This window comes from Microcaecilia unicolor, chromosome 5 (genome assembly GCF_901765095.1).
Source record: "Microcaecilia unicolor chromosome 5, aMicUni1.1, whole genome shotgun sequence".
NCBI lineage: Eukaryota > Metazoa > Chordata > Amphibia > Gymnophiona > Siphonopidae > Microcaecilia > Microcaecilia unicolor.
Window position 1 is genome coordinate 351,180,006 of NC_044035.1, and position 19,327 is coordinate 351,199,332.

The 19,327-nt window shown below is 45.9% G+C and overlaps 1 protein-coding gene across 3 annotated transcripts in view; it reads right to left on the reverse strand.

Annotated features, from left to right (window-relative positions):
• FBXO31 (F-box protein 31) overlaps positions 1–19,327 on the reverse strand; it is an 86,242-nt gene that overhangs the window by 35,132 nt on the left and 31,783 nt on the right. For all 3 annotated transcript variants that reach the window (XM_030204561.1, XM_030204559.1, XM_030204558.1), the window contains exon 2: positions 5,126–5,197. Coding sequence is in view for 2 of the 3 variants with exons in the window: in XM_030204559.1 (XP_030060419.1) it covers positions 5,126–5,197 (72 nt within the window). In the remaining variant the exon portion in view is untranslated. The remainder of the gene's footprint in view (positions 1–5,125; positions 5,198–19,327) is intronic.

A 19,327-nucleotide genomic window follows, 5' to 3' on the forward strand; every position in this document is an offset into this window, starting at 1 on the left:
AGTATCCCGGTTACAACAGTGACTAATCCAGGTCACAAGTATCTGGCAGGAACCCAATTAGTAGCAACATTCTATGCTACCAATCTCAGCACAAGCAGTGGCTTCCCATGTCTGTCTCAAAAACAGACTGTGCACTTTTCCTCCAGGAACTTGTCCAAACCTTTTTTAAACCCAGAAATGCTAACCGCTGTTACCACATCCAGCAAACAGTTTGAAAGCTTAACTATTCGTTGAGTGCAAAAATTATTTCCTATTTGTTTTAAAAGTATTTCCATGTAACTTGAGTGTCTCCAAATCTTTATACTTTTTGAAATACATTTTTTTTTTACAGTGCACATACATTCTAACAATTTCGAACAGCTTTGTGTCATCTGCAAATTCAATCACCTCACTTGTTCCGATTTCCACATCATTTATAAATAAGTTAAAAGAAGATCTGTACAGATCCCTGCGGCACTCCGCTATTCACCCTCCTCCACCAAGAAAAATTACCATTTAACTCTACCTCTCTTTTTATGGTCCAATAACTAATTCCTAATCCACAGAAGGACATTGCCTCCTATCCCATGACTTTTTAATTTCCTCAAGAGTCTTTCATGAGGAACTTTGTCAAAAGCTTCTGAAAATCTAGATATACTACATCAACTGGTTCACCTTTATCCACGCCTTCAAAGAAATTAAGCAAATTGGTGAAGCAAGACTTCCCTTGGCTGAAACCATGCTGACTATCCCAATAAACCATGATTATTTATGTGTCCCATTATTTTATTCTTTACAATAGTTTCCACTATTTTACCTGGCTCTGAAGTCAGGCTCTCCGGTCTTATTTTCCAGATCACCCCTGGAACCCTTCTTAAAAATTGGTGTCACATTGGCAGGTACTACAAACGACTTAACAGGTTACAGATTAATAACAGTAGACCACGAATTTCAATTTGAGTTCTTTCAGTACTCCTAGATGCATGCCATCAGGTCCAGGTGATTTACTACTCTTTAATTTGTCGATTTGACTTGGAACTTCTTCCAGATTCACCAAATTTTTCAGTTCCTCCTCATCATCATCCTTGAAAACCATTTCTAGTACAGGTAGATCTCATATCTTCTTCCGTAAAGACCGAAGCAAAGAGTTTATTCAATCTCTCCGCTACGGCCTTGTCCTCCCCAACTACCCCTTTTACTCCTTCATGATCTAACAGTGTCACAGATTCTCTCACAGACTTTCTACTTCGGATGTAACTGAAAAAGGTGTTACTACAAGTTTGTCTCTACAGCAAGTTTTTCTTCACAATCTCTTTTAGACATCTTTATCAATGCTTTGCATCTAGCTTGACACTGCTTATGTTTATTTTCTTCATTTGGATCCTTTTTCCATTCTTTGAATGATGTTATTTTGACTCTAATAGCCTCTTTCACTTCACCTTTTAACCATGCTGTCATTTGCTCTTCTTTCCACCTTTAATACATGAATACATCTGTTCTGGGCTTCTACAATGATATTTTTACATAATATTCATGTACAATTTAAAGTCGTAACATTTGCAGCCCATCCTTTTAGCTTCTTTTTAACCATTTTCTTCATTTTATCACAGTCGCCCTTACGAAAATTAAATGCCACTACAGTAGATTTCCTCTGTGGCTTCACTCCAGATATCAGCACAAACTTGATAATGGTATGATCACCGTTTCCCAGCACATCCAACACAGTTACCCTGCATTCCACTAAGGACTAGATCTAAAATGGCTCCCCCTCTAGTCCGTTCCTGAACCAGTTGATCCAAGAAGCACTCATTTCTTACATCTAGGAATTTTACCTCCGTAACGCTCTCCGATATAACATTAATCAAGGCAAATTTGCCAGCTTTCCTAATTTCTATAAACATTTCTTCATTTGTCTGTTCATTCTGTTCTGGTAGACAATAGTACAACCCTACAAAATTACTCTCTCTCTTCACACATGGAATTTCTATCCACAGGGATTCCACGCTACTGTTTTATATAGAACTAATAAAAAAGGCCCATTTCTGACACAAATGAAACGGGCGCTAGCAAGGTTTTCCTCGGAGTGTGTATGTTTGAGAGAGTGAGTGTGAGAGTGACTGTGTGAGAGAGAGAGAGTGAATGTGCGAGTGTGTGACAGAGTGAGACTGGGTGCGAGTGTGTCTGTGAGAGAGAGAGAGAGTGTGTGTGTGAGAATGACTGTGTGAGAGAGAGAGAGTGAATGTGCGAGTGTGTGACAGAGTGAGACTGGGTGCGAGTGTGTCTGTGAGAGAGAGAGAGAGTGTGTGTGTGAGAATGACTGTGTGAGAGAGAGAGAGTGAATGTGCGAGTGTGTGACAGAGTGAGACTGGGTGTGAGTGTGTCTGTGAGAGAGAGAGAGAGTGTGTGTCTGAGAATGAGAGTGTGTGCCATGGGCCCCGCCCCCTCCCTCCCAGTTCCAGGGTCACCCCCCTCCCTCCGAGTTCCAGGGTCATCGTCCCCCTCCCTCCCTCCAAGTTCCAGGGTCGTACCCTCCCTCCGAGTTTCAGGTTCCCCCCCCTCCGACTTCCGGGGTCGTCCGTCCCCTACCTCCATCCCTCTGAGTTCCAGGGTCATCCCCCCCTCCCTCCCTCCGAGCTCCAGGGTCGTCCCCTCCCTCCCTCCCTCCGAGCTCCAGGGTCGTCCCCTCTCTCCGAGTTCCAGGGGACCGAGTTTCAGGTTCCCCCCCTCCCTCCAAGTTTCAGTGTCCCCCTCTCTCCCAGTTCCAGGGTCGTCATTCCTCCCTCCCTTCCAGTTCCAGGGTCGTCGTCCCTCCCTTCCGGTTCCAGCACCCCTCCCTCCAAATTTTAGAAGTCATCTTCACTCACCAAGTCGGGGTTACGGCGGCAGTAAGCAGCGGTAAAAGGCGTGCAGGCTCAGCCCTTCTCTCTCTCCGCTCTGGTCCCGCCCTCATTTCCTGTTTCCGCAAGGGCGGGACCAGAGCTGAGAGAGAGAGAAGGGCCGAGCCTGCATGCCTTTTACCGCTGCTGACGGCCGCCGTAAAACCGACTTGGTAAGTGAAGATGACTTCTAAAATTTGGAGGGAGGGGTGCTGGAACCGGAAGGGAGGGAGGGGGGACGACACCTCATGCGTGTGACGTCGCGTTCCTTTGCCTGGCAACTCTGAAGCGTTCCCTTCCAGTGATTGGTCGCTGCTGCTTGTGACAGACCAGGAAGCACGCAAACGTCAGGACAGGAGATGGCTACAGTGGGCAGCACGCACCCTTCAAACCCTTCACTGCCACGGAGTCAGCTTCAGAACGTTGGAGGTGCTTTTTATTATAGTAGATGTTTAGTTTGACTCAATTCCCTCTTTAACATATAGCGCAACCCCCCTTACAATTTGAGCCACTCTATCATTGAGATATAATTTGTACCCTGTTAACACAGTGTCCCATCGATTGTCCTCCTTCCATCAGGTCTCCGAAATGCCTATTATATCTACCTCATCATTTAGTGCTCTATACTTCAACTCTGCCATCTTAGTTTTTAGGCTTTTAGCATTTATATATAGACACTTCAAACTGTGTTTTTTTCCTTGCATCTAAAAGCTGCTTTGAAATTGCAGGGATAATTTGCATCCTTTTACTCTGTTCTCCCATTCAACACTCCTGGCTTGCTTTCACCATTATCGAAACCTCTGTATCAGGATTCCCTAAAGATCCTAGTTCAATAGTATCCTTCAAGGATACTTCACACTGAACCATGTGCTCCTGGGCCTTGGTCCAAACCCCAGGGGCACATGGCCCGTGACCAGCCCTGGGGACATAGGCCACCCAGGGGCTAAGGCCCACCTAATCTACCTAGCACCAGCCCAACCTCACCACCTGCTGGAGGTAGTGAAACACTGAAGGATTCCAGCATCCAACAGCCCTTATATCAATGGTGTCATGAACAGTTCAGAATCTCTACCTCCATCTGCTGGTCAGGAAGAGACAACCCACTGGTACACACTGGTCTAGCTGGATGAAAAGGAAAGGCGCTTTTTGCCATGAATAAGCAGCGCTGCACTGCGGCTTTAGGCCATACTCATTTATCTAAGACGTATCACAAACACTATCACTGCCAACCCAGAGGGTCAGCCTTGAAGGTCATTTTTCATAAGTTTCTTCATTTTGGCTTCAGTAATGTTTCTTTTAAGATTAGATTCACGCAGGAAAGGCTTGAAATGACAGATCACAAACCCTCATCAATAAGAAAGTATTACTGTGTTCTTCAGGACTGAATTCATCTTAAAGCACGTGATTCACAGCTAAAATGGAATTGCAGCATCTTCTCCAAACCTTTCATTAGATGTAAGCATGCCAAAGAGACCCAGGAGAGCGGAAAGAGACACTACACTCAGCTAAAATTGCAAATCTCTGCTCAGGCAATTATCAATTGGTAAATATCCCAGAAGTAAACCCATTCCCCTTAATGACCAAATCCTGCACCACCAGAGCATGCCTTGTTCTCAGTTAACAGGCATCACTGCCTTACTGATGGTCAAAGCTACAATCCTCTCACACTCATTGTACATCATCTCTCCCAGGAGAGAGAATACAAGGGTATACACCACACTGCAGTCAGTGTCCATTCTACAAACAGGGCCGCCGAGAGGGGGGGGACAGGGGGGACAAAATTCCCGGGGCCCGGGCCTCCAAGGGGGCCCAGTGCCACAGTCCCACCCACCACCGCCACCCGCCCCCTTCCACCCGAACCCCCGCCAGCAGAAGTGCTGTCTTCTGTTCTGACTCCGGCAGGCGCAGCCCACACAGACGCGCTCCTCTCAGCTGGTCTTCGCTGTACTCTGCAGGGCTTCTGTGCGTCTTTGCGTCTCATGTGCAGGACGTCAGACGCACAGAAGCCCTGCAGAGTACAGCGAAGATCAGCTGAGAGGAGCGCATCTGTGTGGGCCGCGCACGCCGGAGTCAGAAGACAGCACTTCTATTGGCGGGGGTTTGGGTGGAAGGAGCCCAGCCCGGTGGCGGAGGCGGGTGGGACTGTGGCGCCGGGGGCCCGGGAGCGGCCTTGTCCCGGGCCCGGCCCAGTCTCTCGGCGGCCCTGTCTACAAACTCCAGAACTGCCTGCAGCTTGTTTATTTCAAAGAAGATTCACCCCAGTAACTCACGTTTCACATAGACGTCACGACAGGACACTCCAGTGATTTCCAGTTTTCGTAAGTTCTCACAGACGCCATACTCTGTAACGACAGACATGCAAATTCAAAATTTAAGCGCGAATGGAGGGCTGACACGCAGGAAACTGTTTCAGGCATTCAGTGCTTCTCAAACATCCCCCTCCCCCCTTCCAGGAAGCACACCTAGCCGTTCAAATTAGTGTAGAAAATTTTTTTTTTTTTTGTACCCCGCGCTTTCCCACTCATGGCAGGCTCAATGCGGCTTAGGTACTTATTTGTACCTGGGGCAATGGAGGGTTAAGTGACTTGCCCAGAGTCACAAGGAGCTGCCTGTGCCTGAAGTGGGAATTGAACTCAGTTCCTCAGTTCCCCAGGACCAAAGTCCACCACCCTAACCACTAGGCCACTCCTCCACTGTTGCTACTATTTGAGATTCTATATGGAATGTTGCTATTCCACTAGCAACATTCCATGTAGAAGTCGGCCCTTGCAGATCACCAATGTGGCTGCGCAGGCTTCTACCTGGAATGTTGCTAGTGGAATAGCAACATTCCATGTAGAATCTCCAATAGTAGCAACGTTCCATGTAGAATCTCCAATAGTATCTATTTTATTTTTGTTACATTTGTACCCTGCGCTTTCCCACTCATGGCAGGCTCAATGCGGCTTACATGGGGCAATGGAGGGTTAAGTGACTTGCCCAGAGTCACAAGGAGCTGCCTGTGCCTGAAGTGGGAATCAAACTCAGTTCCTCAGGACCAAAGTCCACCACCCTAGGCCACTCCTCCACTGTTGCTACTATTTGAGATTCTATATGGAATGTTGCTATTCCACTAGCAACATTCCATGTAGAAGTCGGCCCTTGCAGATCACCAATGTGGCTGCGCAGGCTTCTACCTGGAATGTTGCTAGTGGAATAGCAACATTCCATGTAGAATCTCCAATAGTAGCAACGTTCCATGTAGAATCTCCAATAGTATCTATTTTATTTTTGTTACATTTGTACCCTGCGCTTTCCCACTCATGGCAGGCTCAATGCGGCTTACATGGGGCAATGGAGGGTTAAGTGACTTTCCCAGAGTCACAAGGAGCTGCCTGTGCCTGAAGTGGGAATCCAACTCAGTTCCTCAGGACCAGAGTCCACCACCCTAACCACTAGGCCACTCCTCCTCCAGAAGCACATATAAAATTAACCGTAACATTTCTTGAAAAGGTAGGATTTTTATTCTTTTCTGACCTGAAGATAGTTTGAAATGCTTCTTGTGACCCTGGGAATTTAATTCCACTATTTAGAGCCAAGATAACTAAATCTAGCTGTATGGATGGATTTGTAAATTATGTTTCTGCAGGTGGGTAGGTGACGTAGTAAATAACCTCTGGTTCCTGGACTTGTGTTTCTAGCTGATAGTTCAATCAGGTCTAGAATGTAATCTGGAGACATGCCAAACAGTATTTTCAAAATGACAGTGCTAGTTTTGAAAAACAGTCTGGCCTTGATTGGGAGCCAGCGTAGCATTACCAACAGTGGGGCTGATCTTTCATAAGTTGATATTTTGAATATCAGTCTTGCTGCCGTGTTTTGAAAGGTCTGCAGCAAATGCTACATTACAATAATATAGTTGAGACAACATCAAAGATTGTACTACAATATAAAGTAACTAGCCGTTAAGCCCGTTAAAACGGGCGAGATTTGTGTTTTGCAAAATGTAATAATTCTCACCTCCATCCATCCATCCATGTGCAGCAAACCTCCTCTCTCCCCTGCCCTCCCCTCCCCCGATCCATGTCCAGCAACCCTGCTCTTTCCCCATGTCCAGCAGCCGTCCTGTATCCCCTGCCCCCCCGTCCAGCAACCATCCTCTCTCCCCTGCTCTCTCCCCATGTCCAGCAGCCCTCCTCTCTCTTCTGGCCTCCCCCCATCCACCGATCCTCCCCCCCATATCCAGCAACCCTCCTCTTTCCCTTGGCCTCCCCCCCCCCCGTCCACCAACCCTGCCTTCCCCCCATGTCCAGCAACCCTCCTCTCTGTCCTGCTCTCACCCCAAGTCCAGCAACCATGCCCTCTCCCCTTGCCCTCCCCCCATGTCCAGCTACCCTCCTCGCCGCCGCTCCCTCCCTCCTCCGGGCCCCCTGCACCGACCTGACAGCGCCTCTCACCTCCGTGTGAAAGCGCTGCAGGCAGCAGCAGATTGCTCTGCTGCTGCCTGCAGCGCTTCCACACAGAGGTGAAAGGCGCTGTCAGGTCAGTGCAGGGGGCCCGATACAGATGGGGGTGAGAGCGGCGGCAGCGGAGATGGAGGGAGGGTGGAGGTTGGTGCGTGCGATGTTCATTTCCAGGCTCCAGCAGCAGCGTCCGACAGTCTGACTCCGTTTCCCTCTCTGTTCCGCCCTCTGACGTCATCACGTCTTGACGCGAGGGCGGGACAGAGAGAGAAGTCTCTACTGCGCATTTGCAGGTGAGTCGGTCACTTGCCATTTATATGTTTGATTAGTCTCTAATCCTTCTCAATTTCCATAGAGTTTTTAAACACTTTGATGTTACTTCTGAAACCTGATTTTCAAGAGTCAGATGTTCATCAAGTATAATTCCTAGTATTTTAGCCGTGTTTCAATAGGGTATGTTTGTTGGTCAATTGTGCAGTTTTAGTAGGAAGTAGGACTATGCGACCTAGATTAGTTTTAGTTTGAAAATTGTGGCCCACTTTTCCATAAAGGTCCACCCTTTTTTAACCTTCTCCAATATCTTTGTGATGTTGTTATTAAACGGTACATATATAGTACCACCATCAGCATATATAAATGGGTTCATTTTTTTTTTCCAATCTTTTGCCAAGTGGGGCCATCACGACATTGAATAATATAGGTGATATTGGTGAACTTTGTGGCACTCCACATTCAGATATGTAAGAGACTGAAAACTTGATTAGACATCTCTAGAAGACAGGATCAAGTCCTTAGAAAACCACTGAACCTCAAACTGGAAAAATAATGTACATCTAAATTATAATGAATGATGAAGTTACGTGTGTGTGATTAGAAAATACGAGACAATTCTGGCCCATAAACACCGGTGTGTTCCATCTGTCTTGAAGACTTGGGCTCGTTTAGATTCATTTTGTCAGTCTGATTTGATATGGGTATTGTCATGAAATGCTGCTGCTGTTCTGTTGGGTTTTTTTTTTTCCATTTTTGTTTCTTTATTTGCCATGGGTTATTGTTACTTTGGGGTTTTCCTTTTTGTTTTGTGTTATGCTTGGAAAACCTTAATAAAAATATGAAACAGTGAGAAAACCACTGAACCAAGCTGCCACTACACCACTAATTCCCATGTGGTCGAGCAGGGTCATTAGCATTGTGTGGTCTACTAGATCGAAAGCACTATATCAAATTGTACTAGTAGAATTTTCTGACCTTGGCATATTAACCTTCTGAATTTTGTTATCAGGATAGTTATGACTGTCTCAGTGCTACAGAGTGGTCTGAAACCTAATTGAGAGCTGTGGAGGACTGAGAAACGTGTCAGGTCTCGTATTAATACTGTGCACTTTACCTTCATATTGGGTTTTTATATTTTTGAATAGCATCATGTTGATGCAGGAAGAGATGGGGTGTCTTCTGGCTCGTGGGCCAGAGCCGCTCCCAATCCGCTTCCGCATATGGTTCAAACTTCTCCTCTTGACCTACAAGTGCATCCACTCCGCAGCTCCTCAGTACCTTTCCGCTCTCATCTCTCCCTACACTCCTCCCCGTGAACTCCGTTCGCTGGGTAAATGTCTCCTGTCGTCCCCCTTCTCCCCCACTGCTAACTCCCGGCTCCGTTCCTTCTATCTCACTGCTCCCTATTCCTGGAATAGACTCCCTGAGCCAGTACGTCAGGCTCAGTCTCTGGCTGTCTTCAAGTCTAGGCTTAAAGCCCAGCTCTTTGCTACTGCTTTCGGCTCCTAACCATGACTCTCTTACTCAACACCCTCACTTATCACCCCTACCACTGCAATTTCCCCACCCCTAGCTGTCTGTTCGTCTGTCCAATTTAGATTGTAAGCTCTGTTGAGCAGGGACTGTCTTTTCATGTTAATTTGTACAGCGCTGCGTAAGTCTAGTAGCGCTATAGAAATGTTTAATAGTGGTAGTAGTAGTAGTAGCCGCTCCTTGAAGGCAGCCTTCAGTAAAAGACTGGGGTTCAGTGGGTGCAGTCATGTCCCTGGAAGTCATCAGATTAATTCAGTTACCTCATCTTGAGGCTTTTGTACCCTGTCCAGTTCCTAAAAAGGTAAGCTGCCCTTACATCAGAGATGCTTCTGACAGTATTGAAGACTTTGATGTCTCAGGGCTCTCGATGCTGTACTTTACGGGGTCTGTGCTGATGCTTCTTGGCCTCCACCTGACATCAGGATCTCTTGGCATTCATGAAGATGAAGATGAATCCTTCCTCGACCTCAGGGTGGGATCCGAGGATGCCTGATCCCAGTGGGCACCACTGATGCTCAATGCTGAAGCAGGCAGAGATCTTGATGCCAATGCATCCCCAAGATCCGATGCAGTTCCTGGAGCCACTAAGACTGATACCTCTGACGCTGAAGTCAATGGACCAGACTTGTCAGCATCAAAATCTTTTCTTGCTGTTTCCGATGACCTTTAATTCCTCTTTTTGGCAACTGTGAATAGAATTTTCAAAAAGAGGAATTATGCATATGAGAACATTCAATATGCTGGAGGATGGACGATGTGGAGTAAGGGGGTATTTTTAAACATGTGGAGGCAAGAAATGGGCACTTGAATCCGCTCACTTTATGTCACATCAACACGCCCTGAACAGGCAAGCAATAGGGGGGGGGCTGAGGGGGATGAATATTGCTAAAAGATTGGCATTGCTCCAGGGTTTTGATGTTTGGATTTTTGGTGTTAAATGATAAGTAATATGTCATCTAACGAGTTATTGTAAAGTTTGTGATTTTAGAGATAAAAAGCCATTTGACATTTAATGTTCACATTTGCCAAGATCATAATTGTAAAGAGGGGAGAGGGGGAGGGGGGAGAAAAAAAGGGAGAAAAGTGTTTGGCGATGTTGACTATGTTGTTGGAATATTGTTTTGTATATTGATTTATGCTGTATGAACATTCCAAGTTAACTTGTAACGTGATTGTCGTCAATAAAACAGTTTAAACATAAAGAGGAATTATGAAAATACCCATTGTACTTGAATGTAACTCACCTTCAACTGCTACTGAAAAAAGTGTGAGCAAAATCCAAATCTAATATAATAATTTGTACCTCAACGTTCTATGGCTGGCTGGCTGGGTTCGTAACAACCTGATGTCAAGCAAGCCTCCAGCATTCCCTTCCCTCTCACTGTCCCGCCCTCAAGTAAAGACGAAATTACATCCGAGGAGGGCGGAACAGCGAGAGGGAAGAGAACGCTGGAGGCAAGGTGAAGTCATGATGTTACGAATGGATGGGAGGGTAGGGCACAGGACAATCGCTGGACATGAAGGGGAGGACAGAATAGCGGGACATCGAGGGCAGGGAAGAGGAGAATCGCTGGACATGGAGGGGAGGCCAGAATCACAGGACAAGAAGGGGAGGCAAGAATCCTGAGATACGGAGGGGAGAGCAGGGCAGAGGAGAATCGCTGGACACGGAGGGGAGGCCAGAATCGCAGGACACGGAGGGGAGGCCAGAATCACAGGACACGGAGGGGAGGCAAGAATCCTGGGATACGGAGGGGAGGGCAGGGCAGAGGAGAATCGCTGGACATGGAGGGGAGGCCAGAATCACAGGACAAGGAGGGGAGGCAAGAATCCTGGGATACGGAGGGGAGGGCAGGGCAGAGGAGAATCGCTGGACACGAAGGGGAGAACAGAATAGCGGGACATCGAGGGCAGGGCAGAGGAGAATCGCTGGATATGGAGGGGATGGAAGGCAAGGAGCGAATCGCGGGACATGGAAGGGAGGGGACAATCACTGGACATGGAGGGGAGACCAGAATCGCAGGACACGGAGGAGAGGCCAGGGCAGAGGACAATCACTGGACACGGAGGGGAGGCCAGGGCAGAGGACAATTGCTGGACATGGAGGGGAGGTCAGAATCACAGGACAAGGAGGGGAGGCAAGAATCCTGGGATACGGAGGGGAGGGCAGGGCAGAGGAGAATCGCCGGACACGAAGGGGAGAACAGAATAGCGGGACATCGAGGGCAGGGCAGAGGAGAATCGCTGGACATGGAGGGGATGGAAGGCAAGGAGCGAATCGCGGGACATGGGAGGGGACAATCACTGGACATGGAGGGGAGACCAGAATCGCAGGACACGGAGGAGAGGCCAGGGCAGAGGACAATCACTGGACACGGAGGGGATGGGAGGAGAGGGAGGAGAAATCGTTTAGAAAACAGAGCCTTCGTAGGGCCTGTTTCATTTTTTACTTGGGCTTGGTTGCAGTAGTAAATAAATAAATGATCGGGCCCCAGGCACTAATTATGAGTATCCATGATGGACATAGTCCTCCTGTACCTGGTGTACTTCTTAAAACCATAGAGTTTATGGGACATATCTGGCAAAATCAAAAATCAAAAGCTCAGTTTTGAAAATTAGTAGGTTTCACAGCCAGAAGTTCAAGGCCTTAAGGGAGCCTAGGGAACTGCAAAAAAAAATAAATAAATAAAGGAAACTTTAAAGTGCTGAAAACCTGACTAAAACAAACAAAAAGAAAAGAAAGAGGAAGGAATCTGGTCCTGCACAACACTTTCACGAAGGAGCAAAATAATTAAAGCAAAGCTGCAACACAAAGTAACCGTGACAAAGCTGAGGGAGAAGTGAAGAAACAGCATTCACTGCTCCGTCGAAAGAAGACCGGTCTGGTCCTGTGTGACAGCAGTGGGCGGGAAGATGCACGCGTGCCAGGTGCTTCGTTCTCAAATGCTTCTAGAAAGTTGCTGGGGAATGGTTACCGTGCCAAGGTCTGTCGGATGATGTCAACCATGAGTCAGAATAATGACATCCTGCTCGTCTTCTGGGGCTCCCTCCCAGCAGAAAATGCCAAGTGTCATGAGCTCTCTCCCAAGTTCCTTGAAGGGGTAGACTACACATTTAAGCCCTGTCATGAGGCATCCTGTTCCTCTTCAAAAATTCGAATGTTGTCCAAGCACAGTATTTCTTAGCTGTGTAGTTGCAGCTCATGTGCAGCTGGGAGCATCTATTATTGATATCTAATCAAGGATAATTACACCTTAACTGCGGAATCCCACATCCCTATTGTTATCCCATGTCACTTCCTACATGCAGAGCTCTAGTCCTCTGTAATTATCCTTGGAGAATTGGACGTCCCACAAAGACAAGCATATTCTGTACTGACATCACTACAAGTCTTATATTTTCGGGATTCAAAAACAATTATTTTTCTAAAGGAAAGAAGGGACGCAGTTACGAAAGTCAGACCTAAATGGCATTGCTTAATTACAATTCTTCTAAGTACAGAATGTAGAGTACGGAATACCAGCTGAACACTTCTATTATAAATACTCATATGTGTATGTGCTAAATGTATTGAAGGTAATCCTTAATTCTATCAATAACGTTATCCAAATTCTGGTATGCTGTGTAGCATCAATGCACATTATTGTATACTGGACGCATATAATCATTTTGCCAATATAAGCAGGTAAGCTCTAAAACCATCCCAGGAGAAAAAAGCAAGCACGTCAAGCCCTCTAAACTGGGCCCTGGAACATTTGTTTGAAAATGACACTGCTCCTTCAAGTCATGCTGAATCAGGTCCGAGAAGTTCAGTGCTTGAAGGGTTCATCATCTTGGCTAGGGAAACTGCACACTAGGGAGGTGATGGCCTTGGGTTCAGCTTCTGGCTCTGACTTGAAGGCTGTGAAAATTAAGGCTGCACGTCCATCAACATTTTAATTGCAATTACAAAATGCAGCCCTAACTAAAAAATAATAATAATAATAATAATAAAAAGTAATGAAAAGATCATACAAAATGCACATTTTTTATTTTTGTTTCATTTGTACCCTGCGCTTTCCTACTCATGGCAGGCTCAATGCGGCTTACATGGGGCAATGGAGGGTTAAGTGACTTGCCCAAAGTCACAAGGAGCTGCCTGTGCCTGAAGTGGGAATCGAACCCAGTTCCCCAGGACCAAAGTCCACCACCCTAACCACTAGGCCACTCCTCCACTGTTGCTACTATTTGAGATTCTACATGGAATGTTGCTATTCCACTAGCAACATTCCATGCAGAAGTCGGCCCTTGCAGATCACCAATGTGGCCGCGCAGGCTTCTGCTTCTGTGAATCTGATGTCCTGCAGTCAGACTCACAGAAACAGAAGCCTGTGCAGCCTTCTACATGGAATGTTGCTAGTAGAATAGCAAAATTCCATGTAGAATCTCCAATATTATCTATTTTATTTTTGTTACATTTGTACCCCTACTACTACTACTACTACTATTTAGCATTTCTATAGCGCTACAAAGCATACGCAGCGCTGCACAAACATAGAAGAAAGACAGTCCCTGCTCAAAGAGCTTACAATCTAATAGACAAAAAATAAATAAAGTAAGCAAATCAAATCAATTAATGTGGACGGGAAGGAAGAGAGGAGGGTAGGTGGAGGCAAGTGGTTACGAGTCAAAAGCAATGTTAAAGAGGTGGGCTTTCAGTCTAGATTTAAAGGTGGCCAAGGATGGGGCAAGACGTAGGGGCTCAGGAAGTTTATTCCAGGCGTAGGGTGCAGCGAGACAGAAGGCGCGAAGTCTGGAGTTGGCAGTAGTGGAGAAGGGAACAGATAAGAAGGATTTATCCATGGAGCGGAGTGCACGGGAAGGGGTGTAGGGAAGGACGAGTGTGGAGAGATACTGGGGAGCAGCAGAGTGAATACATTTATAGGTTAGTAGAAGAAGTTTGAACAGGATGCGAAAACGGATAGGGAGCCAGTGAAGGGTCTTGAGGCGAGGGGTAGTATGAGTAAAGCGACCCTGGCGGAAGATGAGACGGGCAGCAGAGTTTTGAACCGACTGGAGAGGGGAGAGGTGACTAAGTGGGAGGCCAGCAAGAAGCAGATTGCAGTAGTCTAAACGAGAGGTGACAAGGGTGTGGATGAGGGTTTTGGTAGAGTGCTCGGAAAGAAAGGGGCGGATTTTACGGATGTTGTAAAGAAAGAAACGACAGGTCTTGGCAATCTGCTGGATATGAGCAGAGAAGGAGAGAGAAGAGTCAAAGATGACCCCAAGGTTTCGAGCTGAGGAGACAGGGAGAATGAGAGAGCCATCAACAGAAATAGAAAACGGGGGGAGCAGGGAGGTGGGTTTGGGGGGGGGGGGAAATGAGAAGCTCGGTTTTGGTCATATTTAATTTCAGGTGGTGTTGAGACATCCAGACAGCGATGTCAGATAAGCACGCTGAAACTTTGGTTTGGATGCAAGGTGAGATATCAGGGGTAGAAAGGTAGATTTGGGAGTCATCAGCATAGAGATTGTAGGAAAAGCCATGGGATGAGATTAATGAGCCAAGGGAAGAAATGTAGATAGAAAAGAGGAGGGGACCAAGAACAGAACCCTGAGGTACGCCGACAGGCAGAGGGATAGAAGTAGAAGAGGATCCACCAGAGTGAACACTAAAGGTGCGGAGGGAGAGGTAGGAAGAGAACCAGGAAAGGACAGAGCCTTGGAATCCAAGTGAGGACAGGGTATCGAGAAGTATGCTGTGATTGACAGCGTCAAACGCAGCGGAAAGATCAAGAAGAATGAGGATGGAATATTGACCTCTGGATTTAGCCAGTAATAGGTCATTGGAGACTTTAGTAAGCGCAGTTTCGGTTGAGTGGAGAGGGCGAAAACCAGATTGTAGTGGGTCAAGAATAGCATGTGAGGAGAGAAAATCAAGGCAGCGGCGGTGAACAGCACACTCAAGTAATTTGGAGAGAAAAGGAAGGAGGGAGATGGGTCGGTAATTAGAGGGACAAGTAGGGTCGAGTGAAGGCTTCTTAAGGAGAGGTGTGACCACAGCATGTACCCTGCGCTTTCCCACTCATGGCAGGCTCAATGCGGCTTACATGGGGCAATGGAGGGTTAAGTGACTTGCCCAGAGTCACAAGGAGCTGCCTGTGCCTGAAGTGGGAATGGAACTCAGTTCCTCAGTTCCCCAGGACCAAAGTCCACCACCCTAACCACTAGGCCACTCCTCCACTGTTGCTACTATCTGAGATTCTACATGGAATGTTGCTATTCCACTAGCAACATTCCATGTAGAAGTCGGCCCTTGCAGATCACCAGTGTGGCTGCGCAGGCTTCTGCTTCTGTGAGTCTGACAGACTCACAGAAACAGAAGCCTGCGCAGCCTTCTACATGGAATGTTGCTAGTGGAATAGCAACATTCCATGTAGAATCTCCAATAGTATCTTTTTTTTTTTTTTAATATATTATTTATTAATTTCAAAATAAACAACAAGAAATTTCTTGTACAGAAAGAGTAATGTCACCATCTTAAAGAAATAGTTATTAAGTAAATATATCTATCCATGACAATTACATCTCAAGTCCACAATTCGGGCAAGGCACAATTCAAGGATTTATCATTAAGCATTTATATAAAGGAAAAAAAAAACCACTTTAAAAATATATCATCAAACAATAATTCAATAGTTTCAGGATAATTAGTAGGAGTATAAACCGAGCTTGTTTCTCTTACGGAGTAGATGTTACAGGGATTACTAACGATGGGGTAGTGGCCAAACCTGTTTAGAGTCCAGGAAATTCTGCAAATGCTCACTTTCATAAAAAACATATTTAACTGAAGAAAGTTTTATCACACATTTACATGGAAAATTGAGCCAAAAGATTCCTCCTAATTGGAGGACTCGGGGACGGAGTTTCAAAAATGCCTGGCGCCTTTTCTGTGTTTGCCTAGAAATATCAGGAAATATTTTTACTTTACAATTCAGAAAAATTTCCTCTCTATGAGAAAAAAAAGTTTTTAAGATCCAATCCCGATCTGGTTGCAACACAAAGTCCACTATCAGAGTAGCTGGTTGTACACCCAACAGCTCATTTTCTATTGTGTGAGAAAGATTTACATTTAACTCCTCATATGATGTTTCCAAGTTTGTCGTTAATGCTTGACCAGTGGGTTTCTTACTATAAGGTAACAAGTAGTAAATTCTTGAGACCAGCGGGTACAATTGTTCTGATATTTTTAATACTTCTGAGAGATATCTCTTAAAAGTTAACAAAGGTGCTACAGATGGCACTTTAGGAAAATGTATGAGTCTCAAAGTTTTCATTCGCTGCTGATTCTCAAGATTTTCTACTTTTCTTTGTAGTAATAAATTTTCTTTTATTAATGCTGCTTGGCAGCCTTTAATCTTGTCATTCTCTGCCTTGATAGTTTGTTCAAACACTCTGGTTTGTTGCAATTGTTCTTCCATCTCTAACATTTTACCTGGGAGTGTTTGAGTAGCTACCAAGGTCGAGGAAATTTTCTGAATAAAGGAATTTTCTAGACTCACCAAGGCGTCCCATATTGTCCCCAGGGTAATAGTTTCTGGTTTCTCCGTCGATAGTACTTTAAACTGTAACTGGCTCATTTTCTGGAATTCTCCATTAGGCTTGGCCGTCACCTCTTCCGTTACCTCTCCTGCTCCTCCTGTGGAACTCACAGCGACGCTTTCCTGCATCGCTGGAATCGGCACTCCACTGCTCATGTCTGCCCCTGCTCTCGGGCTGGCTTCCCCCGTTCCGGGTCTAGGCAGTCCACGACATCCATCTTGCAGCTTTGCCGGCATCACAGGAGGACTCCGCGTTTCAGGGCTCAAAGTGATATCCCCTTCTAGCGGGGAGAGCGGTTCACCTCTCACCGCTTCTCCCAGCAGCGAAGTGTTTTGCCCTGCTATTCCTCCTCGGGTAGCGAAACGATCCATCGGACCCAACTGAGGTCGTACAGGGGGAGCTGGGGTTACCCTCTGTCTACCCCGTCTTTTAGGCATGAAAATTATTTTTCAAAGACTCAGAAACTCATAAAAACAAGGTGAGTTAACGGAGCTGTTTCGCCAACTTCCTACTCGGACGCCATCTTGCCCCCAATAGTATCTATTTTATTTTTGTTACATTTGTACCCTGCGCTTTCCCACTCATGGCAGGCTCAATGCGGCTTACATGGGGCAATGAAGGGTTAAGTGACTTGCCCAGAGTCACAAGGAGCTGCCTGTGCCTGAAGTGGGAATCGAACTCAGTTCCTCAGTTCCCCAGGAACCAAAGTCCACCACCCTAACCACCAGGCCACTCCTCCACTCCATAGAAACATTATAAATTAACAGCATGCAGAAGAGCTACAAACAGCCTTACCCCCCCCCCCTTTTTTTTTTTTTACAAAGCCACTCTAGCGGCTGCCGGTGTGTCGGAACTGCCGCACAGATTTGTACAAATGTTCATAGTCTACTTCCGAAGTGAATGACACTGCACTGATTGCACCTTTAAGGAAGTGGAAGAATTAGTTACTGTGGTCCAGGACAGCTGATGCTAAACTATGCAATACCAGACGAGGCTGCACGAACGCCTCCAGACCTGAAAACTGGTGTTTGAGTGAAAGCTATCCTGGAACTCTAGCATGTAGTGCCACTGTGGACCTAATATTTCAGAAGGTGGTATTCTTCCAGGCAGTTAACTGAGGTTTGGTGAACTGGGAACACAAGATCAGATCCAATTACTGCAGCTGCTTTCATTTCCCAAGCAGCACATGACTTGTTCGAGGGGTTTGTTTTTTTTTTCTTTAGGATCAAGTCCCCAGCAACATTAAACACATACTGATTCTACTCCAGTCACATGCAAAAGTGAGAAACTGTTTACAGAGGCGCTTGGACCCAAAAATAAAACTACAAAATGACTCAACAGAAAAGCAGTTCACATAAAGGCAAATCAAAGCCACAAAACTTAACTACAGACTGTGAACTAACAAACTACACCTGGCAAAGCCTCATACGGTTATTGCTGCTCAGTGGAAACAAAGAGCTGCACCGGACTCGAGAAATGCGGTGTTGCAACTAGAGCAGCGGTACTCGATGTACAGGAGAATATCAGCAGTGACTAAACATAAACAGACCATTTGATCACAGATGGAGAAGCTTCTTGTATAGGCACAGCAGTATTCCTGCCTAAGGAGTTTCTTTAGGACTTGAGTAGAGGAGTGTGGTAGCCGTGTTAGTCCGCTCTTAAGGTTATCGATAGAAATCAAACAAAATAAAACATGGAAAAGAAAATAAGATGATACCTTTTTTATTGGACATAACTTAATACATTTCTTGATTAGCTTTCCAAGGTTGCCCTTCTTCAATCTGACGAAGAAGGGCAACCTTCGAAAGCTAATCAAAAAATGTCATCTTATTTTCTTTTCCATGTTTTATTTTGTTTGATTTCTATTGATAACTTTAGGACTTGATAATTTGGTCTGCATAGGGGGTTGGGGTGGGGGGTTTGGAATGAGAGGATATTGTGGTTTGTTGTTTGTTTTATCTTTCCCGCTCAATAGCAGGTTCAGTGCGGCTTACAAAGTATGGTACATTGTATCATGGAGATAACACAGTTATAAAGAGTGGGACATTGCAGGTCTCCGCCTGGTGGGGGTCAAGGTGGTATTATGATGTATTATTGCTGTTTGGCAGACCCCGCCTAATGCTACCAGCACCTAGAGGCTCTAAATCATTTGCCAATAAAGTGACTTTAACAGTACTACAAACGCTGCTGGCTGGGTTGACATCCGGGCAATGCCCGGGAATCCAACAATGGCGTGCCAAGTTGATTGTACTGATGAGACTTGAAAGACTGGATATACGGGACTGGAACTCGGAAAGAGGTGTAGAATTCCAGGACTGTTGGAGCCCCTTCTGGAAATCCTTGTCACCTGGAGTTAGAAGCAGACTTTTAAATGTTTGAATGATTGCCTGTTCTTCTGGGAAGGAGGGGGGAAGGGGAGTTAAAAGGAATTTTTTTTTTGGGGGGGGGAGAAATTAAAATGTTTGGTGACGCAGTTTGAAATGATGTTATGGTACAGTTTCGCTTTGTGTTCATGTTGGAACATTGTATAAGTTGTGTTACCACTAATAAACAGAATTAAACATAAAGAGTGGGACAAAAGTATGCGATGTAGGGAAAGGATTGGAGTGTGGGTATTGTTGTTGGTGTGGGTTAGGTTCGAGA